General features: G+C 39.9%; 2 protein-coding genes across 3 annotated transcripts in view; one reads left to right on the forward strand and one right to left on the reverse strand.

Annotated features, from left to right (window-relative positions):
- The window catches only part of LOC136882118 (solute carrier family 25 member 32), an 89,227-nt gene extending 80,968 nt beyond the window's left edge, over positions 1–8,259 (reverse strand). Inside the window, exon 1 of the mRNA XM_067154644.2 lies at positions 7,895–8,259. Within this exon, the coding sequence (XP_067010745.2) occupies positions 7,895–8,051 (157 nt within the window). The 5' untranslated portion in view covers positions 8,052–8,259. The remainder of the gene's footprint in view (positions 1–7,894) is intronic.
- The window catches only part of LOC136882117 (U2 snRNP-associated SURP motif-containing protein), a 238,506-nt gene that overhangs the window by 97,246 nt on the left and 113,328 nt on the right, over positions 1–27,932 (forward strand). The window contains exons 1-4 of one of the 2 annotated variants that reach the window (XM_067154642.2): positions 8,881–8,979; positions 9,186–9,302; positions 9,397–9,490; positions 11,127–11,325. In XM_067154642.2, coding sequence (XP_067010743.2) covers positions 8,956–8,979; positions 9,186–9,302; positions 9,397–9,490; positions 11,127–11,325 — 434 coding nt within the window. In that variant the 5' untranslated portion in view covers positions 8,881–8,955. Of the gene's footprint in view, positions 1–8,880; positions 8,980–9,185; positions 9,303–9,396; positions 9,491–11,126; positions 11,326–27,932 lie in introns of those variants that run through there. The other variant, XM_067154643.2, reaches the window with a different exon arrangement.

Consider the following 27,932-nt stretch of genomic DNA (forward strand, 5'->3'; position numbering starts at 1 on the left):
ACGTCGCACTGACACAAATAGGTCTTATGACGACGATGGGATAGGAAAGCCCTAGGAAATGGAAGGAAGCGGCCGTGGCCTTAATTATGGTACACCCCCGGCATTTGCCTGGTGTGAAAATGGGAAACCACAGAAAACCATCTTCAAGGCTGCCGACAGTGGGACTCGAACCCACTATCTCCCGATTACTGGATACTGGCCGCACTTAAGCGACTGCAGCTATCTAACTCCGTGTACACCAAATAGATGGCAGGAGGGGAGCATGAGCTGACACCAGCAGGCAAAATAAAGAGGCCGTTAGTTGAACTCGTATGTGATTGGGTTATGCGGGCATGCGATATGCTGTCGACAGACATTATTTTGAAGAGTTTCTTGAAGATGGGCATCGCAAATGCGTTGGACGGAAGTCAGGATGATGCAGTATGGGATGGTGACCAGAATGATGTACGCGTGAATAGCTCGGACTCTGAAGCCAGTGACAATGAATAGGGTAGGTATGCCAGATGTCTCGTTTCCATAACCTAATGCAAATTTTACGTTTTTTAAAAACTTTCATCACGCTTTCAAAAAAATTTAACTATTTCATTTTTGGTGTTCTGTATGTCGGCACAGGAACTTCATGTTCCTCAGAAGCCGATGGAGTGGTAGAGTATACATGTCTTACTGAGGACGACTCAATGCGGAGTCTAAACATGTCTATTTATGTGCGAGGTTTCGTCTTAATTGGACGTAAAATATATATAGTAATGACTAGGAGGATTAAAATAGTTACGTACCATTTTAAAAGAAGTTCAACCGTCAGTAGGGATTTAACATGAGATTCATTGTGTGTAACATTGCGAAGTTATTAAACACTGTTTTACAAAATGTCTAAATCTTTGCCAAAGAACAAAATGAAAGTATTATGAATTTTTATGTAGAAAAACATTATGACAGACTTTAGTGTATATAGTGATGCCATCTAGCAACTAAAATTGAAACTGTGTAAACTTTTGACTTGTTTCCTGTACCCTCGTGTATCCGAAGAAGAAAATATGGACGTTTTGTCATTTTAAAAAAAAGTATGACATGGATATGGACACTGCCCTTAAAATACAACGCAAAAGTATGAAGTAAGAAGTGGACTACGTCATCAAGTACAGTAATATTCTTACAATTTGCGTTACACTGCACCAACACATGGGTCTTATGGCAACGATGGGATAGGAAAAGGCTAAGAGTAGAAAGGAAGTGGCTGTGGCCTTAAGGTACAGCCCCAGCATTTGCATGGTGTATAATGGCTTACCAGCAATATTGTGTGTCATCCAGCACCATTGGTTGGAGTTTAGCAGCAGAGGACTGGGGAATTACCATCCCATGTGCAGGCTGCTGTTAACACCACAACACAAACAGCCGTGTTTACAATGGTGCCATGACCGGGAAGCATGAGTGATAAACCGTGTCGCATTATTGTTCAGCGACTATTTATGGTTCTTTTTTTGGTTCAACATTCAAAGTATAGATTTATGGTTCTGCACTACCCCCAGACGACCATTGTCTGCAAGTATGGCGGTGACCAGGGGAGAGGTCCCATTCTTCCAATATTTTGGCGAGGCACAGCAGTGTTACTCCTGGCGTCGTGATGTGGATTACCTTGGGTATGACTTCAGGTCACGTATAGTAGTGATTGAGGGAACTCTGGTATTGAATAGCCGAGTGTATAAATAAATACTTATAATTTTAACATTGTATATTGAATTTCAGTATGGGTTCATAATGAAAATGATTACTTTCAATGGTACGTCACGGACATCCTACGTCCTTCTCGTGGAACAGTATCATGGTGTTATTGGTCAAGAGGACAATACTCTGTAGAAATTCAGTATGTGTAGCATAACGTTCATAGCATCATAAGGGATTTGAAATGTTACAAATCTTATGTGGAATACCTTGTAGAGGAGAGGTGTTCACTGCGACACACCCGCCTTCCCCCAGGAGTACATTTATTTTTATGAAATGAAAATCCACAGCCTATTTCCGGTCATTCGGCCGGGTCAGGAATGGAACAAATGAAGCCCTCATCTAGCGGCGAGGATAGGAATTGTGCCGGCTGCCGAAGCCTGTCCCACTCCATTGGGGCAATGATTAATGAATGACAGATGAAATGAAATGATACTGGAGTGTTGCTGGAATGAAATATGACGGGGAAAACCGGAGTAGTGAGAGAAAAACCTGTCCCAGCTCCACTTTATCCAGCACAAAATTCACATGGAGTGAGTGGGATTTGAACCACGGAACCCAGCGGTGAGCGGCCGGCGAGCTGCAACCTGAGCCATGGGGTTTACATTTAATTTTATAACCTAATATAATTTATCACACGCCATTACTCATTGCTCAAGCCTGCTGTAACTTTTCCATTGGTTGGGATAGAACAGGATATGACATCATTCCCAGCAATCAAGTGAAATGCATTGTTACAAACCAGCGGACAATAAAAACACAAATGCAATGTGTAATGAAACAATGTACAATACAGACCAATACCTTTGTCACTAGCAGACATGATAAATTAATTCGGCTTTTAGAATACACTGCTCTCACCGTACGGAATGCAAGAGGCCTAAAAGCTGCTTTGCGGCCCTAACCCGGTGGCTTACGCACCAGACCCCCTTTGCTTGATCCCAGTCCAATGGACTTGTCAATAACTTAACCTAACCAATCCTGACCAATGGTTTTGTGACCAGCCTCCACTTCTGGGTGCTTCAATTTCTTTGACAGGCAGCAACAACTTTGTAAAAAAAGTAATAAGAAAAGAAATGGTAGAGTGTGAAAATGAAAGACTCCCTAGGCTTTGCAAAACTAATATCATTGGAAACACAAGAGAACAAGGTATAGCCTAACTATAGAGCCCGCCCCGCAATTTTAGTAACACTGGGCACCACTATGTGGCACACGCAGAGAGACTGTCCTTTGTTTAATACTTAGGTTTCCACTAGTAACACTGAGGTAACTAGATGCGAGTAGAATAGCACTGCTGCCAATTGTTGGTTGTTGGTTTGATATGGCAATACTTTTTTCCATCTGTGCAGACAGTATGCTCCGCGGCAATAGAAAAGAACCTCCCGAAGGGAGTGAGGGGCCACTGATCTCGAGACAGAGATTGGCCTCGCTAATAAATGACTTTTCTTGCTGTAATCCCCAAGATTAAAGGAGGAAATGAGACAGTGTGAGTTTATCGCCCGACGCCGTAACATTGGCCAATACCCGAGATCCTTGACAGAAGCAATGGATAATGGTGCCTGGACCACCACTTTAGGTTATTAAAGTAAATATACTCCTAGGGACGGGTGGGTTGGACCCTGGCAGGCATAATGAACACATCTCTCCTCCAGAATCATTTCTAGGTAAGAATAACAACACTGAAACTAACATATTATGTTATAATCCTTGCGGGGCCAACTCTATATTACTACCAAGAACAAGAGTTATTATAATTTTACTTTCCGCAGCCCAGTACTCGCTACATTCAGCTGTGCGCGGAACGTCGGTCGTTCGTTCACACGCTCGGGAAGGATGTTGTCAAATGGTGCTCAGTGCTGCAAACCTCTGTACTTAGGAACTAATGAGCAAGCAGTGCTTCGATAGCTGGTGGATAGGACCTGGACAAGACTGTTGGTCTGGACTGGTTCTTGCCGTGCGAGCGGTTAGGATAGGATCTGGACAAGGCCATTGGTCTGGACGGATAAAAGCCGCAAAGTGGCCCTAGACCTCCAGTTTCGTGTGGAAACTCTATTGGTCTGGACTGGTTCTTGCCGTGCGGACAGTTAGGATAGGATCTCAACAAGACCATTGGTCTGGATGGTTAGAAGCCGCAAAGCGGCCCTAGGCCTCTAGTTTTGTGTGGAAACACGATTGGTCTGGACTGATTCTTGCCGTGCGGACGGTTAGTAAAGGATCTGGACAAGGCCATTGGTCTGGACGGTTAAAAGCGGCGAAGCGGCCCTAGGCCTCTTGGTGTTTTTTGTTTGTGCTTTTATTCGGTCGGGGTTGGGAACGCAATGTATTTATCAGCATTGATGTCACATTCAGTTCACGTTGACCAATGAGAATGCAAATAGCTACTTTAGCCATGGCCAATGGCAGTTGGTGCTCTTTATTAGGTTATAAATGTAAATGTACTTCTAAGGGCGGGATAGTCGGTTCCTAGAAATCGCAATGAACACATCTCTCCTCTGAAAGAGAATTTCAAGTAAGATTTTCAATATTTTTGCTTCCTTATAATGTTATAAACTCTAGGCTGCGGAACGTAAAATTTTACCCAAGAGTTGATAAAGAGAAGTCAGTTACGAAAGATAAAAGTGATTAGCTTGGCAAAGCTGGAAACAATACCAAACTTAGCCAGGGAACCTATGGTAGCCGAAACATACTCCCACGTTCAGAGCTCCTGGGAGTTGACCTTTTAAAGGCCTCTTATGACAGGCACGGAATAACCACATGGACGGTACTCAGAAGCACTCAATAGTTTTCATTTATAATTTCATTCATTTCGTTTTTTTTTTTTTTGCTTGTGATTTGAGATGGACAGTGATGAATTTGATTTACAGCAAAGTGGAACCATAATAATAAAATAATGTTATTGGCTTTACATCTCACTAACTACTTATACGGTAGACACGATATTGGATTTTGGGCTTATGCCATGTCAAGAAAATAAGGTGAAATTCTTTACGTTTCGCAGAGAACCTTGCTCTGCATCTTCAGAAGAAAATCTTGACTGTTCACGAGAAGACTTATCCAAGAATGAAAATTAAATTTAGACGTTGAGATTGTTAGGATTTCTACTTATTTCCACAGTTTCCCATATAATACTGGACCTGTAGTGTCTAGTGTGGGTAAGAACTCTAGCATCTTGGAACACTACATCATGACCCGACGACAGGTATACATTGCCTAAACATGCCATCCATTGGTACTCGTATCATGGAACATGAACGAAATATTAGTCTCAACCAGCCAGACAAATCAGCAATAGCTGAGCCTGCCCTCGTTGGGGCATGATATAGTGTTCCAAGAGGCTTGAGTTCTTACCCACACTAGACATTACAGACCTAGGATTATACAAAAAACTGTGGAAATATGTAGGAATCCTAACAATTTCAACAGGAACACTGGCGACCCATTAAGTAATACAGGGTTGCCAGCCATTAAGGATTTACACAGGTCGTTTCCTTCCCTATCACTTCACTATTGTTACTTTGTTTCGGCGTCCTCCAAATTCGTACCTTCCTGATCACCAGATGTTTCATTCCAGGCTTGCATCTATGTCGTACTTTCATATGTGTGCACACCTGTTACGTGACTCCCTCTCAGGCTGATTCTGACTGTTCTGTCAGCTTCTGCTTCGAATGCCAGCGCTGTACTGCGTACGGTGAACCATTTAGTGACGAATGAACATACCACTTCCACTTCTCTTATTAATGTCTAAATTCAAACTTCATTCTTGAAGTAGTCTTCATCATGAACAGTCAAGATTTTCCTCTGAAGACACAGAGCAAAGTTCTCAGTGAAATGTAAAGAATAATAATAATAATAATAATAATAATAATAATAATAATAATAATAATAATAATAATAATAATAATAATAAAAAAATAATAATAATAATCGTATGGCCTCAGCTACCATGTGCAGACATTTCGATTTGACGCCATCTGGCTGTCTGCTCGTAAATTTCGACGTTCCGTTTTACTCTAGGCCTACTAGATGGCAGACCGAGAAAACCGAAACTATTTTCTTTACACAGCATAAACCCAAAATCCTATATTGTGTAAGTAGTTAGTGAGCCAATAACATTATTTTATTATTATGGTTCCACTTTGCTGTAAATCAAATTCATCACTGTCCATCTCAAATCACGAGCAAAAAAAGAAATGAATGAAGTTATGAATGAAGCCTGCATCATGTCTATAAGTACGGGCCGCAAAAGCATCAATGGTGCTTATACGGTTTTCAGAGACGCCGAGGTGCCGGAATTTAGTCCCAAAGGAGTTCTTTTTACGTGCCAGTAAATCTACCGACACGAGGCTGACTTATCTGAGCACCTTCAAATACCACCGGACTGAGCCTGGATCGAACCTGCCAAATTGGGGTGAGAAGGCCAGCGCCTCAACCGTCTGAGCCACTCAGCCCGGCAAAGTGGAACCAAGAGTGTTGTTACAGAGGAAGCAATGCTGCATTCTCGGACGATGAAAGATTTAAACTCTCTGCAGTAGTTTATAAGCATCAGAGCTGAGTGGGGAAATAGATATGAATGCGAAACTGCCTCCAGTGCCTCTTAAATATGTCCATTTATGAAAACATTATCGAAAACATTTTGCAAATTTTTCAATTAATTTTTTTAACAGTCACAGGACGGCTTTTGTCTCTACTTACCAATGCTCTAGATAGCCCAAGCTGCATGTATGACAACTTCCACTATGTACTTGAGCATAACCAACACAGGAAGAACAGGAGACAAAGAAGGAAATGCACCCCACCATTATAAGATATTACAAAATAGGGCAGTGGTAATTTGCCTGCAGTGAAGAAATAATCTTTGGTCACATAAACTAAAGATGGGCGATTCAAACTCTCAGGAAAAGTGTACTGTCTACAGAATGGGGAAGAGTCTTGAAAATAAACACCAGCCTCACAATTTTATCAAAGGGAACGAGAGATGACATCATTAGCTCATCCCGTGGGCCCCATTCACACAGAGGCCCTTCTCAGAAAGGATGTTCCGCAGCAGTGCTCAGTGCTGGCAACCTCTGTACTTGGAAACTATGCTTGGATTGTTCCTCGTTCCTGCCGTGCGGACGGTTAGGATTAGGATAGGATCTGGACAAGACGATTGGTCTGGACGGTTAGGATTCTTGCCGTGGAGAAGACGATTGGTCTGGACGGTTAGAAGCTGTGAAGCGGCCTTAGGCCCCTAGCTTCATAACGTTACATTTACTTGCGGCTTTTATTGTGCTGCGGTTGGTAACAGATTACGATCAACATTCTTGACTGGAAGGAGATCACGTGCCACTTTACAGTGGCCAATAGGAATACAAGTAGCTACTTCAGATATGAAAATGGCGTGTAATAATCTTAATTAGGTTATAAAAGTAAATGTGCTTCTAGGGGTGGGATGCTAGGTTCCTGGACATCGCAATGAACACATCTCTCCTCTGAGACGCTCTCCAAGTAAGATTTCACTAATTCCACTTATTTTTAACATTACAAATATGGTGGCCCACGGGCTGAACTAATACCGAGATGACAAATGGTTAAGCCTATTAGCAAAGATGAAACAAAGGAACCTACAAGTAAAAAGAGGTGGGTTAAAAAAAAACAAGGTCAACTGGGTTCTCGCAAAAAAGGCAAACACAACTAAGAAACTAGGCTATTAGTAATTATTTTAAAGCTTTGGCTTTGAGATTTCACGTTATTATTCATTTAGGCTTCCTATATTTATAAACGATCCTAAATTAACAATCTATCACCACTGATCTGCAATTACAGCTGAGAACTAGAGGAAACATAACATGTTAATAAACAGCTGAAATACCTTAAAACTGACCTAAATGTGTCCTGAACCCAGTGTTAGTAATAATAAAACTGCACACGAAGGTACATTTAAATGAACCTGGTGTTCCATCAGTGTCTTAAACTAGACATCTTAGCATAGTATATACTTCTCGCAATACAAGAATGTTTGACAACGAAGCTTTAATCTGCCAAAAGCTCAGAAGTTTCTAATAATTATGCTTTTGTTAGCTACACTAACAGCCAATTGTGAGATGGTGGTAACCCTAACCAAAAATACATAAAAATAAGACAATAGCACAAGGACAAGTGAAACTGTCAACAAAAGATTGAACAGTAACCTTACCTGCAAACCTAATTTTAATAAGGTCCAGCGGATGAAGAATCAGAGTCGACGCTACTCCACCAGACATGCCAGCCACGAGATGTTCGTACTTAACATGACTTAAAACTGTTATTTTGGAGCTAGGCCCCGCTGTCCCTGTCGTTTTCATCGTCGTCATTTTCGATTCCTTAAGATTGTTTTCACCATGTAAGAGGACGACCGATGAATCATGTTCGTTTACACAGGAATTTCTTCCAATCTTCAACTTATCCACACTTCCACTCGTAAATCAGCACACGGTAAATCAAAGAGTATTAGTTAAATTAACTGTTTTCAAGGCTTATGCAACCCCCTCCTTCTCTTACATCCAACAGCAGTGAGCAGAAATTTGTTGCAGGCAAATGGAAGAAAGTGTCGGAAAGTTTCGAGAAAGCCTTGGACAAAGAGAATATAAGATAGGAGTAGCCATATTCTCTTTGGGAGTGGTAACAAACATTGTTCGAAGCACTCCTCTTTGTTTCGAAGTATAGAACACTCGTGAGAAAACTATATAAAAGAAGAATGATATAATCTAATCTTCGTAACCAATATATATAGCGGTAGTTTATTATCTTATGACAATACTGGTTATACAGGCAACGAAATAATAATGTAATTAAAATTTCAAGTACACTTGAAAAATAATCCCAATAAGAATATTTATTTATTTATGAATTGGTACATTAATAGAATTACAAGATATTATAAATAGTTAACTTATTAAATAACTGCATTATAATTGACAACAACTATATAAATGTACATAAAGTATGAGAACTATTGTTAACATTCCGATTTGTTGCAAGCGCTGCAATAGACTTTCAATTTTCACTAACATTTCATTAATTTCTATCAAATGACGTGAAAACAATATTGAAACCATTTTCATTTTCTCATGAAAGTACTGGGACGAAAATATTAATAATAAAAATCTGAGAAATGGACTCCACGGAGTGTACAAAAGAACTCTCCTAGTGAGTGCGAGTAAAGCCATCGCCGTCCATTTGGATTTCGGAAACACTTGACCGAAAACAATTTTCAAAATGGCAGACAAGGCATTAATGAAGGTTTGTTTAGTGTTAAAATTGGTATTTGCATTAGATTATTTTGTTTTATAACATAAATTATGGTTTTTTGATTGTTTCATTTTGATGCACTTTATGGAATAAGGCATTTGTTGCATGCCGACATGCTATCAAACATTGATTTCCATTGCATTGCAAACGGTAGTTTAATGGAATTGACGTCTAATTCAATTCATATTTGTTTGTAGCAAATATCGGAGCAAAAACTTAAAGCATTCTCTATCGGTACAATGGGAAAAAGGCAACTTTCTAAAAAAGAATTGGAAGAGCAGCGCAAAAAAGAGCAAGAAGAGGCTGCAGCACAGGTAAGGTTATGGTATAGTGTGTAGTATAAGTGCAGATTATTGGGTGGTGATCATATATTCTCAGTAATTAAGCGATTGTATTCTTTCATGACAGGCTTTTGAAGAATTTGTAGCAACATTTCAAGAAACCCCTAATAAGACTGGAAAAGTATGGGTGAAGGCTGGCACATATGATGCTGGGCGGAGGCGTAAGTAATCAAGGCTTCCTGAATTTTACATACATTCCTTGTGAGAACTATTCTTAATATAACAGCTGTTAAATCCAAAATTACAAGCTGTCGTCATTTAAATAGCCTCAGCGTTTTTTTTTTCTTGATGTTGCAGTGGTTCAATTTGAGATAATAATACAACTGCATTCGTAGAAAGATTATCATGTAATGAACTGATGTCTTGAATTACTATAATAATTGTATATTATAGAATGATTTATATCCTTATTCAATATTGGTGTTATAATGATCTTGTTTGATAATTCCTAAAACAAAGTTTCTTAGAATATTTTTGTATCATTGTTTCTTAATCGTAATGTTACAGTTATAAACTAGGTAAAATTTTGTCCAGTTGAGGCAAATTTTTTTCTGATCTATAAATTGTTTGTATTCTTTCTGGCTTTTCTTTCATCGTAAGCACATTTAGTAACCTTGTTGAAATCAATGATGTGTTCTTAAAAAAATATTGATACAGTAATCTGAGAGGTGATATCAATAGTAATTCCTTAGAAAGAAGTTCTGTTCAAAATTATATAGTATATGCCTTGATATAGTGTATTTTGATGTTTGCTCTTGTTTTTCTTTATATTACTCTTGCCCACTTTGTTCCTAATGGTTATGTAGGCGAAATGTCACTGTAATATTTGTCCCAAATAATTCATTTTAGTCAAAGTGTAAAATCTGTGGTAAATTAAAAAATAGTACAAAACATTTTACTTGCAGGGAATAATATGGATACATACTTTACTACCTTACAACTATTTTTTCTGCTACGTTGCAGCGCTTCCGTGTGTGTTTTGTTTGTCTAACACTTTCGTGTATCATGTCTTTCCTCACTGAAGTTGTTTGAATTAATTAGGTGTCGTTTTCTTCATGTTGCTCATTCGTTTTGTGCCGTAACTGATTCATTAAATGATATATTTATCGGTCCGGGGATCGTGTTATTTTCCTTCCAACAAACAAGTAATATATTTATTGGTCCAGGGACCATGCTATTATGCTGTGGGTCAGTGGTAGATTGTCGGCCTGTGGAACCGTAGAACGCAGAGTCTAGTCCCCTAATGCCCATAATTCTGAGATATACAGTAAAGTAGGGAGATACACTGTTTGATCCATGTATTAACTGGCCAGGAAATCTCGGTGGTAATGTGCTGCTTCCCTTTGGTCTTGCTTTTACTCTGAGACTAATTTTTCAATGGATCACATTTTGCTCTTGGAAGTTTACCTATAAGCATACCCACACAAGACGTGATTTATTTCGCGAAAAATATTAAATATATGGGATAAGTAGTGCCTGACTTCTACCTGTAATTTTGAAATTGATTCTGCAAGCATTTCAACAGTTATCATGATTATCTCATATCTGTACATATATGTGTAATCTTGTTAGTTTGGAATGTCCAATGTTATCCTCTCTCAGTGTATTGATGTTTCCTACTGGAGCACCTTGTTATTTAGGCTAATTATTTTCAAAAATTGCACAACTCTTTTAATTAAAATTGTCTTGTATGAGTTCCGTTTTGCATTCATGACTTGCATAGCACATTTTAAGAATTGATTTCGATTAATGAAACATGGCTATTGGTTTATACTAACAAGAATTTGTTTAATGTAGAGGAAGATACACGTGAAAAGGGTAAACTTTACAAGCCACAGTCAAGGCTATCTGAATTGGCTGACAAACTATCGTCAGCTGAGAGAGCAGAGGAATATGCCAAGCTTTTGGGAGACCGCAAACCGGATCGGCCGGGAAAGAAAAGAGATCGAGAGAAGAAGAAGAGCAACTTGGAGCTGTTCAAGGAGGAGCTGAAGCTGTAAGTCTGCACTACACCCTGTTCTTTTATGTGATACAGGATTAGTGTTCCTTGTCATTAATATGTCTGCTGAAGAGTGTAGTGAGAGTTGCTTTGACCCCTTACTTCCGTCTCCTTGAGAGTAAACATCCAGACCACATGTCTGTAACTTGGGACTGTGTTCTCACTAGTGGCCATTAGTCAACCACATACAGATCTGTTACTAAAATTTTGATTTACAACAAATTATTTGTATCCATGTCTGATGTAACAGTACACTTCTTTGAGTTCGTGTTTTCCTGCAGCCGTGGGGTCTGCTCGTGCGCCGTTGAGTTTGTAAGCAATTTTTGGTTTGAGCTGAACAGTCTTCATGTCACTCAACAGTGTTTCATGCAGCTGTTATGTCAGCCTTCTGTGGTGGTTGCTTGCCCTTAACAGTGAAATTGTAGTTATCATAATGCGATGGTACCAGTTACTGCTTGCAGGACATGATCATACTGAGATGCTCCTGCCATACCTTCTCCTTAATGTGAACAACAACTGTCGTCTACCTGAAAGTGGCATTCGTTATGTGATCAGGGAGAAAAAATTTAAGAGACCAGCATAACATGCACATCTCCATGGTCTGTGGAGCACTCTCAGGACTTGAGGTGACTGGACAACTCTCAGCCCCATATAATGCCACCAGACACACAGAGCTCAAAAAAATGCTATGTTTATTTGCCAATGCAAGATTTATGTATCTGGCTAGTTAGAGAATGACCTCCTCCATTAACGTTGCAAAGTTTTATTACTCTTATTTCTCAAAGTCATAACATCTTTCTGTCAATTTCACTGCCAATTAGACAGTGTTCAGTTTCAAAACTTGGAAACGTTTTTAAAGAAAGCAACTAGACTTCACTTTCTGAGACATACTTCCATGGCAGCTAAATTGAATGACATTTTACACTTTTATAACTGGTCCGACATCCTTGGTAACTAACCATTCTTTCATAAGAGCAGGTGACAATGTTAGCCGAGTAGCAGAAGCTGTTTCTTCTCACTGCACCGATAAGCTGTTTTCATTTACCCAGTTCTTCAATAGCAGTGATGCAGCAGCAATATGTCAGGGTCGTTGAGCAGCTTATAGCAGTATTCAGATCACCCAAATGTATAACAAAAAGTGGCAGCGGTGCAATCTTCAAAACTTGGTACGAGCATGGGCATGGATCGCTTTATCTGTTGCTTGTTAATGATGACACAGTTAATACCTAAAGTTAAAAAATAACCATTTTCTGTGGGAGGATACTGATTTGCGTTTTTAAAGGTTCCATCAAACTACAACAATAGCTGTAGCGAAATATCACATTACAGGTTTTAAGAAACTTTGTCGCCCAGATACTAAAGGCAGATACATAAGATAATATTAACCCCAGTCAAACCACTTTTCAGTGTGAAAACCAGCAAATTGAACTGAGGTATAAAACTGAATGCATGTTTTAAATATATATAGATATATATACAGGTAAGGGCTTTGCTCTTTGCTCAGATACATTTCTTTGGTCTGAGCTGTTGGAAAAGGAATCTTATATCACTATACTGCAGTCAAATTCCTAGGGAAGTGGTCGTATCAGTGGTATTATGCAAACCTCAATTAAAACAGCCAAGTACGTGCATCGCAGTTACTGTTCTTGAACAGTGTGGTTGCGAGGATAAGAAATAATGCTGTAAAACAAGTTTAAAAAATTATTTTAAATTATTTGACCAAACTGAATTCTGGTGACTGTGTAACAGTGGTTTTACAAGTAATACTGTATATCCCTGTTCTATTCACTGCACAGCTCTTGTTTTTTATGGAAATAATTATCTCCGAATTTACACTGACTGACAGAGCAAATGCAACACCAAGAAGGAGTGGTTCGAAAGGGATGAAAGTTGGGGAAAAAACAGAGACGGCACGGACGAATAATTGATGTTTATTTCAAACCGATATGCAGGTTACACAATGCGCACGGCATCGACTCAGTAGGATGTAGGACCACCGCGAGCGGCGATGCACGCGGAAACACGTCGAGGTACAGAGTCAATAAGAGTGCGGATGGTGTCCTGAGGGATGGTTCTCCATTCTCTGTCAACCATTTGCCACAGTTGGTCGTCCGTACGAGGCTGGGGCAGAGTTTGCAAACGGCGTCCAATGAGATCCCACACGTGTTCGATTGGTGAGAGATCCGGAGAGTACGCTGGCCACGGAAGCATCTGTACACCTCGTAGAGCCTGTTGGGAGATGCGAGCAGTGTGTGGGCGGGCATTATCCTGCTGAAACAGAGCATTGGGCAGCCCCTGAAGGTACAGGAGTGCCACCGGCCGCAGCACATGCTGCACGTAGCGGTGGGCATTTAACGTGCCTTGAATACGCACTAGAGGTGATGTGGAATCATACACAATAGCGCCCCAAACCATGATGCCGCGTTGTCTAGCGGTAGGGCGCTCCACAGTTACTGCCGGATTTGACCTTTCTCCATGCCGACGCCACACTCGTCTGCGGTGACTATCACTGACAGAACAGAAGCGTGACTCATCGGAGAACACGACGTTCCACCATTCCCTCATCCAAGTCGCTCTAGCCCGGCACCATGCCAGGCGTGCACGTCTATGCTGTGGAGTTGTGGAGTCAATGGTAGTCTTCTGAGCGGACGCCGGGAGTGCAGGCCTCCTTCAACCAATCGACGGGAAATTGTTCTGGTCGATATTGGAACAGCCAGGGTGTCTTGGACATGCTGAAGAATGGCGGTTGACGTGGCGTGCGGGGCTGCCACCGCTTGGCGGCGGATGCGCCGATCCTCGCGTGCTGACCTCACACGTGCCACATGTCCCTGCGCCAACCATCTTCGCCACAGGCGCTGCACCGTGGACACATCCCTATGGGTATCGGCTGCGATTTGACTAAGCGACCAACCTGCCCTTCTCAGCCCGATCACCATACCCCTCGTAAAGTCGTCTGTCTGCTGGAAATGCCTCCGTTGACGGCGGCCTGGCATTCTTAGCTATGCACGTGTCCTGTGGCACACGACAACACGTTCTACAATGACTGTCGGCTGAGAAATCACAGTACGAAGTGTGCCATTCGCCAACGCCGTGTCCCATTTATCGTTCGCTACGTGTGCAGCACAGCGGCGCATTTCACATCATGAGCATACCTCAGTGACGTCAGTCTACCCTGCAATTGGCATAAAGTTCTGACCACTCCTTCTTGGTGTTGCATTTGCTCTGTCAGTCAGTGTACTTGGAAGTGCAGGCCTATATGAATTCGACATAATGGTTTGCTGCGAAGAACCTCGGAAAATTTGTTCTTCGCACTCATTGCAAGCTTCCTTTCTGCACTCACTTTAACATTCATTCATTGTTTATTTACCATAAAGCTTTATAGTATCTACAAAAGGCCAGAGGGAAAGGACAGGCCTCATACTCGTAGTGCCCCCGACCTTTACGCACACGGCACAGTTTACAAAATAAAACACAACCATCTGTTGTAAACACATCTTTTCCAAATACACTCACTAGCTGAATTAAAAATACACTTTGTGGCTGTGCGGTTTTGGGTCACGTAGCTATCAGCTTGCCTTGGAGATAAGTCAGTTCAAACCCCAATGTCGGCAGCCCTGAAGATGGTTTTCCAGCTGGAAGTTACTCATATTATTAGGATTATTCGCACGAGTGTATTTTGACTCATAATTCATATTATTAGTGAAACCAAAGTGAGTGGTATTTTAATATTTTGGCATAAAATCATGAAGATCACTGAAATGGTCGACTCTGATTCAAATAGTGATAAGGAACGAGTGTAGGTATTCACAGTTCAATAAATGTTACGTCAAAAACAGCCTGTACTGGAATATAACAAACATATGAATACAATTGGGAGATTTAGGTTAGATTACAGAACTACTGAGTATTTGCTTGATAGGATTGGTAATAGAACGTTCCACTGCAACGAATGAAGCATAACCTTAAAATAGCAGCTTCGCATTGCACTCCACCGGTTGGTAGTGATACACAGTATCATTGTGTTTCTCTGGTGCAGTTCTGGTCGGACACTCCAGGTATCCTTTAAAATCGTGGCTTATATCACAAATAAACCAAGATGATGCTGGTGATGATTATTGTTTTAAGGGGAAGTAGGCTACAACTAGGCAACCATCATCTATAATAACACTAATCAGATACAAAAATGCAAGGATCCGACATTTTGAAAAATGAAGGTTTCGGCTAAAGAAAGAGAAGGGCCACGATGGGCGTGAAAATGAAAGACTCTCTCGGCCTCGCAACCTAATACTGTCAGGGTCGGAAAAGAACAAGAGTTGAACAAGGGAGGTTAGAAGGGTAGATGAAAATGAGCCTGGCAGAAGTACAGTAAGTTAAAGCAATGGCAGGACTCATCTCAGTGCCCCATGTTCGCCAACACACGCTCCCAAGTTGAGAGCCCTGGGACCCCTTTTAGTCGCCTCTTACAACAGGCAGGGGATTCCGTGGCTGTTATCCAGCCGCCCCCGCCAATAGGGCGTACTAAACAAAGATTTTGCTAGTCCATCTCAGAGATTTTTAAGAGCTTCTGAAATAAAAAAGTAAAATGAACAAGGAGGGTTTAGTGTGCAAAAGGCTTCGAATAGTTGACGCTTTAACTCAATCACTTTCTGCAAAGTAACTTTCTTCTCTCACATTATTTTCACTTCTTTTATCCATTTTCATATGTATTGAAGTCACAATAACGATAATATCAAGTGAGCCTTTTGAACATGTGGATTAATAGTCGGTTGTAGTCAAGCATTGGCCTACTGCTAGGAACAAACCCAAACCAATATTATTAGTTAGTTTCATGAAACAGGGCCCTGGGCTAAAAATATTAGAACTCATAAAAATAATTATTAGTTAACCAAATTCTGTTTCATAAAGATTTACACATGACTGATAAAATACCTTAACTAATAATATTAGTTCATTAGTCAGCTGATACAAATCGAGGTTAGAATCGTTGGGTTTGTTCCTAGCAGTAGGCTAATGCTTGACTCCAACCGACTATTAATCCACATGTTCAAAAGGCTGACTTGATATTTTCGTTATTGTGACTTCAATACACATGAAAATGGATAAAAGAAGTGAAAATAATGTGAGAGAAGAAAATTTCTTTACGAAAAGTGATTATGAGTTAAAACGTCGACTATTCGCAGCCTTCTGCACACTATAACTCTCCTTGTTCCTTTTACTTTTTTATTTCATGTGCTCTTAAAAATTTCAGTTGAGATGGACTAGCAAAATCTGTTTTTTCTACCCCTGTTGGTGGGGGCAGTAGAATAACAGCCACGGTATCCCCTGCCTGTCGTAAGAGGCGACTGAAAGGGGTCCCAGGGCTCTCAACTTGGGAGCGTGTGTTGGCGAATATGGGGCACTGAGATGATTCCTGCCATTGCTTCAACTTAATTCTGCCAGGCTCATTTTCATCTACCCTTTTGACCTCCCTTGTTCAACTCTTGTTCTTTTCTGACCCTGACAGTATTAGGTTGCGAGGCCGAGAGAGTCTTTCATTTTCATGCCCTTCGTGGCCCTTCTTTTTCTTTAGCCCATACCTTCATTTTTCAAAATGTCAGATCCTTTCCATTTTTCTATCGGATTAGTGTTATTATAGATGATGGTTGCCTAGTTGTAGCCTACTTCCTCTTAAAACAATAATCATCACCAGCATCATCTTGGTTTACTGGTGATATAAGCCAAGATTTTAACAGATACTTGGAGTGTCCGAGCAGAACTGCACTAGAGAAACACAATGATACTGTGTATCACTGCCAACCGGTGGAGTGCAAGGCGAAGTTGCTATTTTAAGGTTATGCTTCATTCGTTGCAGTGGAACGTTCTATTACCTACCAATCCTATCAAACAAATACTCAAAAGCTACGTAATCTAACCTAAATCTCCCATTGTAACGGTACTCATATGTTTGTTACATGTCAGTACAGGCTGTTTTTGACGTAACATTTATTGAACGGTGAATACCTACACTCGTTCCTTATCACTATTTGAATCAGAGTTGACCATTTCAGTGATCTTCATGATTTTATGCCAAAATATTAAAATACCGCTCACTTTGGTTTCACTAATAATATGAATTATGAGTCAAAATACACTCATGGAAACAATCCTAATAATATGAATGACTTTTATTAGTCATGTTGTCTATGAAACAATTTACTAATATTATTAGGAACATCTACTAATAATTTTGACTCATAAACTAATAACTAATATTATTAACTAATAATTTTATGAAACATAATACTAATATTATTAGTTAATATTATTGGTTTCTTACTGATTATATTAGTGAAAGATGTTTTATGAAACAGGGCCCAGGGGCTGTATTTTAATTAAGGCCATGGCCACTTCCCACTCCTATCCCATTGTCACCATAAGACCTATGTGTTGGTGAGGCATAAAGCAAATTGTGGAAAGAAAAAAAAAAGGGGGAAAAAAAAGCACTGTATGATGGATTCCACTCTTGACATTTTTCTTGCACAGAGCTTCTTGGGAGGATTCTGTACTCAAGCAGAAAGTTACATAACTGTTTTTTTTTTTTTTTTCCAATCCCTTCACGTTACCATTTTTCTTCGCCTTGAGGTACACGGTGGTGAATAACTGGTAACAGACTCTTGCAGAGGCTGGTATACTCCTTGTGCTTGAAGCAAGTTAGGAAATACTCTTTCCTAATTATAAGACTTCTGTTTTGTGTTCCTGCACATATCTTGGAAACACTAGACTCACAGGTATAAATCCTTTCCTTACCCTTTCTTAGTTTCACCAACAACTGCTGTCAGTTTACTTGCTCATGAAAGATATTGAGCAAGTCATGATCATAAAACTAAATAAAATATTGCTTGGAAATAACAAAAATTAATAATAATAAATTCTGTAGCAAACAAAACGTACAAGTCTTGAGTGCTTTTCAGTGTTTATATAAGAGACTTGTTCAGCCAAATGTACCTGGACAAAACTCCAGTTAGTCTTTGCAATCCAGTTGTTGCTATTGAAATTCTCGGGGCTCTATTTCTCTCAGGTGAGTCCCTGTAGGATCAGACATGGCACCATATTGATATCTGTATTCAATTTGTTATAACAAAGGTAGCTCTTTAAGTTCATAACAGGAATGCTTTCAAGCTGCAGCTTGTGGTAACCTCCACGCTACCATTTAATAGTACACTAACACACTGTTGCTTGTAACTGGTCATTCTCTCGCCATAGCACAATTAGCGATGATGCGAGCTGCCACGCGGTTGATTGTGGAAGACTTTTGAAGTTTCTGAAGAAAATCAGAAACTTAATAACGAAAATCATCAATTTTATAAAAACGACTTTCTTTCCAAGGACCTTTAGATTGTAAGTTTAAAAAATGGTGGGGTCGTTCATCAGCCATTACCTCACAATTTCTGTTATTGGAATACGGTTTATCAAATTATATACCATGTACTGTGGACAGTGCACACACAAGTAATACATTAAATTTCCCAGATGACATCATAGCAATATTTAAATACTTAGAACAGCTGATCGTAGTTGCCATATTCTTGCCATGAACTTATACTGATAGCATTCCTTACAGCTCACATTACCTTTATATAATACTAGCTGATGTACCCGTGCTTCGCTATGGAATTCTATACTGTGTACAGAATTCTAGGTTAAGTAGTGTACACGTTATGAGTAAGATTGATTAAATTGCATAGCTGTTAACGTCACCCCAGAAACGCGATGGGGAAGTCGCCATACGTGTGTGCGCGCGCGCGTGTGTGTGTGTGCGTGTGTGAGTGTAGAATGGATTAGGAGATTTTTCAGTGTAATGACAGGCCCTCTTGCCTATTCTCAGTCCCAGACAAGTTGGGAAGTTTTCAATGTGATTGTAGGCCCATTTGCCTACTGCCAGTCTGAATCAAGTGGGGCAGTTTTCATTATAATTGCAGACATTCACTCTCCACCTGCCATTTTACATCCTCAGTAGGACTGTCTTTGTTTTTTCCCAACTGAAGTCCTCATTGGTCATTACAATGACATCTGTAGGAATGTCACGATTAAAAGCAATGCCGTCATAGGAAATAGTTCATCAAATGCGAAAATTGCACATTTTCTCACCTTTAATGAACAGTACTACACTGCCGATGTAACGGTCTAAAGTTCCAGAGCTGGAATGACCCAGCCACAGTCAGCCATGAACACTCCTCTGTTATTATTACGTTAAGTGTGCACACTGCTCATTCCAATTAGTGCTTCAGAGGAGGGATCGAATAGCTGGAATACTATGATAAACCAGTGTGTTACGTACCAGTAGTTATCAGAAAATTTATGAACCAGAGGATTGGCATGCTAAAGAAGAAAGTTATCTAAACCGGGCAAGTTGGCTGTGCGGTTAGGAGCGCTTAGCTGTGAGCTTGCATCCGGGAGATAGTGGGTTCGAATCCCACTGTCGGCAGCCCTGAAGATGGTTTTCCGTGGTTTCCCATTTTCACACCAGGCTGTACCTTAAGGCCATGGCTGGTTCCTTCACATTGCTAGGCCTTTCCTATCCCATCGTCGCCATAAAACCTATCTGTGTCGTTGCAACGTAAAGCAAATAGCAAATAAAGTTATCTAACTCCCCAGTTACTTCCCGCCAGTATTCAGGCAGGCTGTTATACTCGGTATGCAGCAGTTATCCCATGTATTAGAGATGAGTGGCAGGAGAAGACCCAAGGCACATCACAACAAACAATGGTCAATGTTATTGTTGATCAGTTTTAGGAGCTTTCTATGTTGTAGGCCTTCACATTTAGTTTTCATCCGACTCTGTGATATTAAGGCATGTAATGTAAAGTGAGTCCTTTCTTTCATGACTCCCTCTTGTCGTATTCAAGTGATCGTTCCTTTACGATTTTTTCTCCTAATCATCTTCAAAATTTTCTTTGTCGATATGGACCGATGACCATGTGCATTTACACCTTAAGACAACCATGACAAAATCCATCGCCAGTTAACACGATTGAACAGTATTTCCATGCCAGCAATGCTCGTCGTTGATATGGACTAAGCAACAAAAGTCTAAATTCATGAATTCTCGTATTATAGTTGGCCCCCCCCTGTGGGTGAGGGCGGTAGAATAACGCGCACAATATCCTCTGCCTGTCGTAAGAAGCGACTAAATTTGGCCCCACAGGCTCTAAACTTGGGAGGGTGGGGATTGGCGACCATGGGCTCCTTAGCTGAGTCCTGGCATTGCTTCCACTTGTGCCAGGTTCCTCACTTTCATTTACCCTGTCCGACCTCGCTTCGTCAACTCTTCTCCTTTTCTGACTCCCACAACAGTATTACATATCGAGTCCTAGGGAGTCTTTCATTTTCACGCCCTTCGTGGCCCTTCTTAGGCAGATACCTTAATTTTTTGAAGTGTCGTACCCCTTCCATTTTTTCTTCTGATCATTAGCGTTATATAAAGGATGGTTGCCTAGTAGTTCCTCTTAAAACAATCACCACCACCACCACCACCACCACTCTTATCGTCGTGAATGAGACATAAATGATAGGAAATTGTATTCTCTATAACTTTTGTTATGTAGAACTTTTCGATAAGGCCAATAAGAGAGTAACAAAAAGCAGTATAAATTGCAAAAGGTCCACCATTTCAATACAAAATAATTATGTTGTTCAGTTTGAATTACAGCATTTTAATTCGGTTACTCTGTACCGGTTTCAACGTTGTTACATGTCATCTTCAGCTGATCTTAGAATAGGGCAAATATACAGGAAATATTCATAATATACCTTCAGCCATTTTCTCATGATGCACGTACATACATACAGACAGAAATTATGGAAAATTAAAAATGCATTTCCTTTTTCTGAGAATACAACTGATACAGAAATACCATTCTTTTTCAATTCTGAATAATGTACAGATAAAACTCTTTATTTTATATATAAATGCTAATTCTGTGCTGGACTCTATCCATCTTTTGTTAGCTCCTACGAGATGACCCCCTGTGGGTGGGGGTGGTAGAATAACACCCACAGTATCCCTGCCTGTCCTTAAGAGGCGACTAAAAGGGGCCCCAGGGGCTCTAAACTTTGGAGCGTGGGTTGGCGGCCATGGGACCCTTAGCTGAGTCCTGGCATTGCTTCCACTTACTTGTGCCAGGTTCCTCACTTTCATTTACCCTGTCCAACCTCGCTTCGTCAACTCTTGTTCTTTTCCGACACCAATGCTATTATGTTTGCGAGGTCTAGGGAGTCCTTCATTTTCATGCCCTTTGTGGCCCTTGTCTTTCTCTGACTATTACCTTCTTTTTTCGAAGTATCGGATCCCTTCTATTTTTTCCTCTGATTAGTGTTATATAGAGGATGGTTGCCCAGTTGTACTTCCTCCTAAAACAATAATCACCACCTACCAGATGTTTACATTTTGCCAGTACAACCAAAGCCCCTTTTTCCTCGTGCCAGGCTGAGTAACTCAGGTAGTAGAGTGTTTCTGAGCCCAGTTTGGCAAGTTCAATCCTGGCTCAGTCCGGTGGTATTTGACGATGCTCAGATACGTCGGCTTCATATCTGTAGATTTCCTGGCATGTGTAAAAACTCCTGTAGGGCAAAATTTTAGCACCTCATTCGGAACAAATATTTCAGGTTCCCTACGGGAATCAACATCTTTTATCACCTCAGCTTCTCTGAAAACCATGAAAGTGTAGTTTGTGGTATGTAAAACAAATATTTTTTCCTCGCCCAAGATTCAGAAAGCGTGTCCCCGAGTTTTCAGTTGATCACATAATAGACTGTTCATGCTTCCGAAATCTCCATGGGCAATCAAACATGATTCCTCTTTCTCATCTGCTACACTCTTCAGTAGATTTCATGTTCTGTGTGTTTTGTAATTTTTCAGGTTTTCTATTTCCTTAGATTCCTCTAAGAATGTGATTGATACTTCATACATCAGTATTAGTGCCAAGTGTTCAGTTCAGTTTTTTTTTAACACCAAGCTGTTCTTCCACTTTCATTCTCATTAAAAATTCAGGAGTAGTAAAGTCTCATTTATCATCTCTATGCTGTGCTTTGAGAAATGGTAATCATATTTATCGTGTTAATGGGATCTTGGGTTTAACACGCAAGATGCTTTAATAGAAGCATTTTATGCCTCGGGCGTTTTTAAGTGCATGTAAATTTTCAGAGATCCTTCCTCTGTCCGGTGGTATTTCAAGATGCTCAAATACGTTAGCCTCCTGTTGGTAGATTTACTGGCACATAAAAGAGCTCCTGTGGGACTAAATTCCAGCACCTCGGTATCTCTGAAAACTGTAAAAAGTAGTTAGTGGGACGTAAAGTCAATAACATTTAAACCTTGAGAGATATGACAGTTAAAAATAATCCACCTGAGGAAAAATCGGATTATTTTCTTGAATGCTGAGGACCCCCTCTCGGCTTATGAATGAACTTTTATCGCAGAGAATAGCCTGTTGCCTTCCATTTCCTTTGGTTTGATTGTCAATCACATTCTACCCACCATGGTAGAGCGCTGGCCTTTTTAGTCCAACTTGGAAGGTTCGATGTCGGTCGGGCACTTGCTTTCATGGCTTTTGCTGCGTAAACCATCGATAGACCCCAAGTGTATGCGTACGAATTATAGGGCATAGGAACCTCTACAAAAAAGTCTGTGATGGTATATACCCATTTCCAACCGGTTGCCCCCTAGAAGCGATTTTATATTATAGTCCGCGGTTAAAAAGATAACTCCTTAAGATTAAATAAATATTTCAATATTATCCTCGAACTCCTCATCAAAATAAATTATTTGACCTCCTCCACTATTTCATAAGGATTACATTAACCTTGTCAATGTTCTTATTCTACAACTTGCTGTATGTGTTTATTGACAATACAATATTTTGATACCTTTAGTTTTGAACATATGGGAGACAAAAGTTGACACCTGGCCACTCCAGGTTTGTAACATTATAAGGAAGTGTAAATTATGCAAATCTTAATTGAAACTCTTTAGAGGAGTGATATGTGCATTGCGATGTCTAGGAACACAGCAATCCGCCCCCACAACTACATTTACTTTATACCCTAATAAAGAACAACACCTACCATTGTCCATTGCTGAAGTAGCTACTTGCATTCCTATTGGCCAACAAGAAAAGGGATGTGACGAATGTTAATTAGATTGCGTTATCAACCCTGGAAAAATAAAATGTAGGATACGGAACAGCAAATATTCGTGGGGACGTGCCAAATCAAATGCACTGCACTCTCCCTAGGTGAAATAGAATGCGCTGTTATCACCTACAGAATGCTAGAGACTTAAAAGCCGCCTTACGACCCTAGCCTGGGGGCTTATGCTGCCAGTGGTTGCTCACAGTCCAATGGTTTTGTCACTAGCCAAAATTACAACTTAATTCAGCTATAGAAATGACCTTAGTAAACAGGTTGGCAGCATTGTTGACCTCTCGACCACGTCATCCACGAGAAGTAAACAAACTACAGTTTTTCCATGCGTAGTTGAATGTAGTAAGTTTTGTATGACACGACACCAACTATTAATATACAGGTTAACCTCGAAGTAGGCATTAACACACACAATTTTTTTTTTTCAACATTGCAATGTTTATAGTTGATGACACGAATCTTACCTGTTGGTTTACGACCATTTTCATAGCACAGCTGAATTCTGTGCAGGCAGATATTTTGCAGAGGTAATACAGGGACATGTACTTGAAAACATCTGCCGCAGTTGCTTGCAAGTAGTGCATTTTGTGATACCACTTGTTTCACACTCTCCCCTTCATGAATCACCAGAGAGGTGGTGTGAATTTGGGAATGATCTGGAGGGCAGACTAAGGGGGTTGGATAATGTTCTGAACCTCTTCCAATCCACCAGCCAGTAAAGGTCATGCTCACATAATGACTCACTTGCAACATTACAAATTATTAGTATCATTCCGTATTGACCGTTTTCACTTTATAAAAAAAGCTTTTGTTATGGCTCATTTTGAGCCATATTCAGTGAAAAAATATATTCCAGTGGAAAGAAGACAACGAAACCACAAGGTCAAGCGGTAAATATTTAATAAATCTCATCTGGACTTAGTATGATATTGACAGTTTCCACTATTTGAATCACAGAACATTGTACCTGGCCTTTGTTTTTATGTTCACTAGCTTCTGTTGCCTTCCAGATTATATGAACATGTGACATATTGACAGTGGACTTTTCCAACTTTTCAATTTATGATGTTGTCCTCATTTTAGAGTGACACAAAAAACTTGTAGACATAGAAGTTTTCCAACCTTGTCACAACCTTGTTAATTTTAGATTTATCATCGTATCTCACTTGGATTTTATATACTCTTTCTCATTGGTTTTAATGATACTCTTCAACATCAGTTCATGTAGCTTTTAATATAATTTTTCACTGAAGATTGCTCAAAATGAGCCGAAACATGTTTGATTAAAAATCACTCCAACAAAAGATGGACACATGTCACTTGCTGGTGCTCTACCTAGTTGCAGTTTGGACACCAACTGTTCACTAAGCATGTCCTGGTAGACAGATCCAGTAACAGGAAGGGACAGAAGTGTGTGTTGTGCTCATTTCATGACAAAACCACGTCATGGTAGGTTCGTAAAGCTTGGGTTTATTATTACATGTTATGAATCTCATTATAATAACTGTATTGGAGTACAAAATGTAAAAAGTTTCAAACAAATTTATTAAAAACCACCAGTCCACTACTTTAGAATCTTTAAGATACAAATGTTACATAGATGTTAAAATGGGACATGTTTCGCTTAAGCTTTGTAAGCATCATCAGCCACGTTTAATCTAAAGCTAAGTCAGGGCCCTGAACTGGGTTCCTCATTAAAGTATAATACATGTATTACTGCTCGTCGGCCTGCCACTTCGGGAAGGGTTTGTCATAATTCCCATTGCTTAATGTGCGTTTTCCCACCCCAGTATTTTTACTTTCCTTAGCTGTTTCTTACCAAAGCAATCTCAAAATTTCATTTTCACGGTACTCATGATGTCTGTACTATGCCAAACCACTGTCACGAATCTGTTCAATGGTAAACAAACTTTGATCAGGCATGTTAGTTTATAAACTCACTTGCACAACATAACTACCACTGAACAATTACAAACACTTCAACAGTTATGTATAGCTAAATAACGGGGAGTATGCCCATATGGAGGTCACCCTGCATGTTTTTCACGAATATTGCAAATATAGCTCAGACTTTCCTTCTTGGAACAGATCAGAGGGTGGAGTTATGAAATTACATTTAATGGTGGAAGGTAACAAAGTCAGTTCAAACCTTTCATATGTAAAGCCTTTTGTGCAGTCAAGCGACTGAGATTCCCTAACATAGTCCATAACAGTGGATCATAAGTACTGTATTTCACATTCACATTACGAGCTTGCATCTGATTAAACCTTCAGTATGTTAGAAACCTGTACCTTAAATGCAAAACAATGACAGGAGGAGGGTTAAAAAATTAGTGGCAAATCATTTAATACAGTATATACATATATAATCTATACTAATCTATAAAAGAGGTAAAGTTTGTTTGTATGTAATGGCTAATCTCAGGAACTACTGGACTGATTCTAAAAATTATTTTACTAATGTCAATAATCATTATCTCTGAGGGATATGGGCTGTATTTTATTTTCAAAACAATTCAAGAGGGGGGGGGGGGGGAGATATAAAAATACTAGGCTAATATAGGCGAAATACTGAATTTGTCGTACAAGGACGAAACAGAGCTCAATTTAAGCCCCTTGACGCAAAGAACAAAACTCGGTAAACCTTTGGGCTCGAAAACCATGTTTTAAGGCCCTAAAATCAATCGTTATGGAGATATTGGCACCACACTACCCCTGCTCTAGAAATCGGATAAAGAAATGAACTGCCGTAACCATGGCAGTGTCAGCTCCAGTATTCTTATAGCAGTGAGATAATCTACAGTATGTCACAAAAACCTAACATATTACAGGCATTGACTTATTTCCTGTTGCTCCTATGTTACAGGCATGAAAATTGGTATTTGGAATCTCCTTTAAAAATAAAAGAACACAAATTTTTGGTTTCAGAAAATCCACTTAAGGGCTGAGGGCGGGGTGTGAAAAGAAGTGAGGAAGGAGTTGAATTCTTTATATGAGGATACTTATATCATAGAATCTGAAGATGTTACAGACGTTAAAACTGGTACTGTACTTGAAATCTCTTTTAAAAATAAATGAACACACTTTTTTGGAAAATCCACTTAATGGGGGTGAAATAAAAAAAAAAAAAGCTAGTGAGTTTTTAAAATGAGTATCATCATCTTCTACTGCTTTTCCGACACGTGTGGGGTCGCGGGTGTGAACTGTGTTGCAAATGTGGATTTGACCCTATTTTGTGGCTGGATGCCCTTTCTGACGCCAGTCCTGTGTGTAGGGATGTAATTAGGGCGTACTATTGTATGTTCCTGTTGTGGTTGGTAAAGTGGTGTATTGAGTGAATACTGTATGAAGAGGAGAGTTTTGGGACAAACACAAATGACCTGTCCCCGAGCCAGGATAATTAATCACACGCTATTTAATTCCCCGACTCAACCCGGAATCGAACCCGGAACCCTGTGAACCGAAGGCATCAAGGTTGACCACTTTGCCAAGGAATGGGCCGGAATATCTCGTAAACTCAACATGTTACAGACGTGAAAATTGGTACCGTATTTGTAATCTCCTTTAAGAATAAAGAAACGTGTACTTTTTGTTTTCGAAAAATGAACTTATGCTAGACATCGAAAAGGTGGTGTTGAATTCTCTTTATGAGGATACTTATATCTCAAAAACTAAGATGTTACAGACATGAAAATTCGTATTTCGAATCTCCTTTAGAAATAAAGAAACCTTTTTTTTTTTTTTAAGAGGACTGTTTCTCACATGTACAGTTCCATGTCGCATGTTCCAGATTTTGCTCTGCCAGTAGCTGGTCATCTTAGCCCCAAAAGGCAATGCCTCAAATGTGGTTTACAAAGACGTTCTGGGGTAAATGAAATGCAATTTTTCGGCGAGTTTTTATACTTTAGGGATATTCAGCTAATGTCTTACTGCGGTACCAAGGAACAATTAATTTTTATCAACTTAAGAAATCCTCACGCGTGAAGCCATGGGTAACAGCTAGTATATATATAAAATTAGCTCATACCACATACTACAGATATCTGATGTATTTTCTGGAAATCGTCATTCCCTTTGTCCAGCTCCTGCTAGGTCAGGGTGTTGATGGTATACCATCACTCATTTTTAGGCTATTGTTATGATATATCATTGATTTGTGGATTGGTGGCCTTACTCATGGGTAGTGTGAAAGTGTTTTTACCTAACTGCTAGATACCTTTACTTGTAAAAGGCCAAGGGTTTCAAGGTGGAAAGAAGTAGAGCCAAGAGCTGCTAAACAGAAGCTTAGTAATATAGATGTTGTTCTTCCGCATACAATCCTTGTCATAATTTTGTCTTTGCTTTATCTCAAATCTCATTGCACAGTGTTCAGTAGCGATTCTCTGGAGCATACTAGAGTGTTCTGTGATATCCTTCCCTTGTAT

The sequence above is a fragment of the Anabrus simplex genome, chromosome 10 (genome assembly GCF_040414725.1).
Source record: "Anabrus simplex isolate iqAnaSimp1 chromosome 10, ASM4041472v1, whole genome shotgun sequence".
Taxonomy (NCBI): domain Eukaryota; kingdom Metazoa; phylum Arthropoda; class Insecta; order Orthoptera; family Tettigoniidae; genus Anabrus; species Anabrus simplex.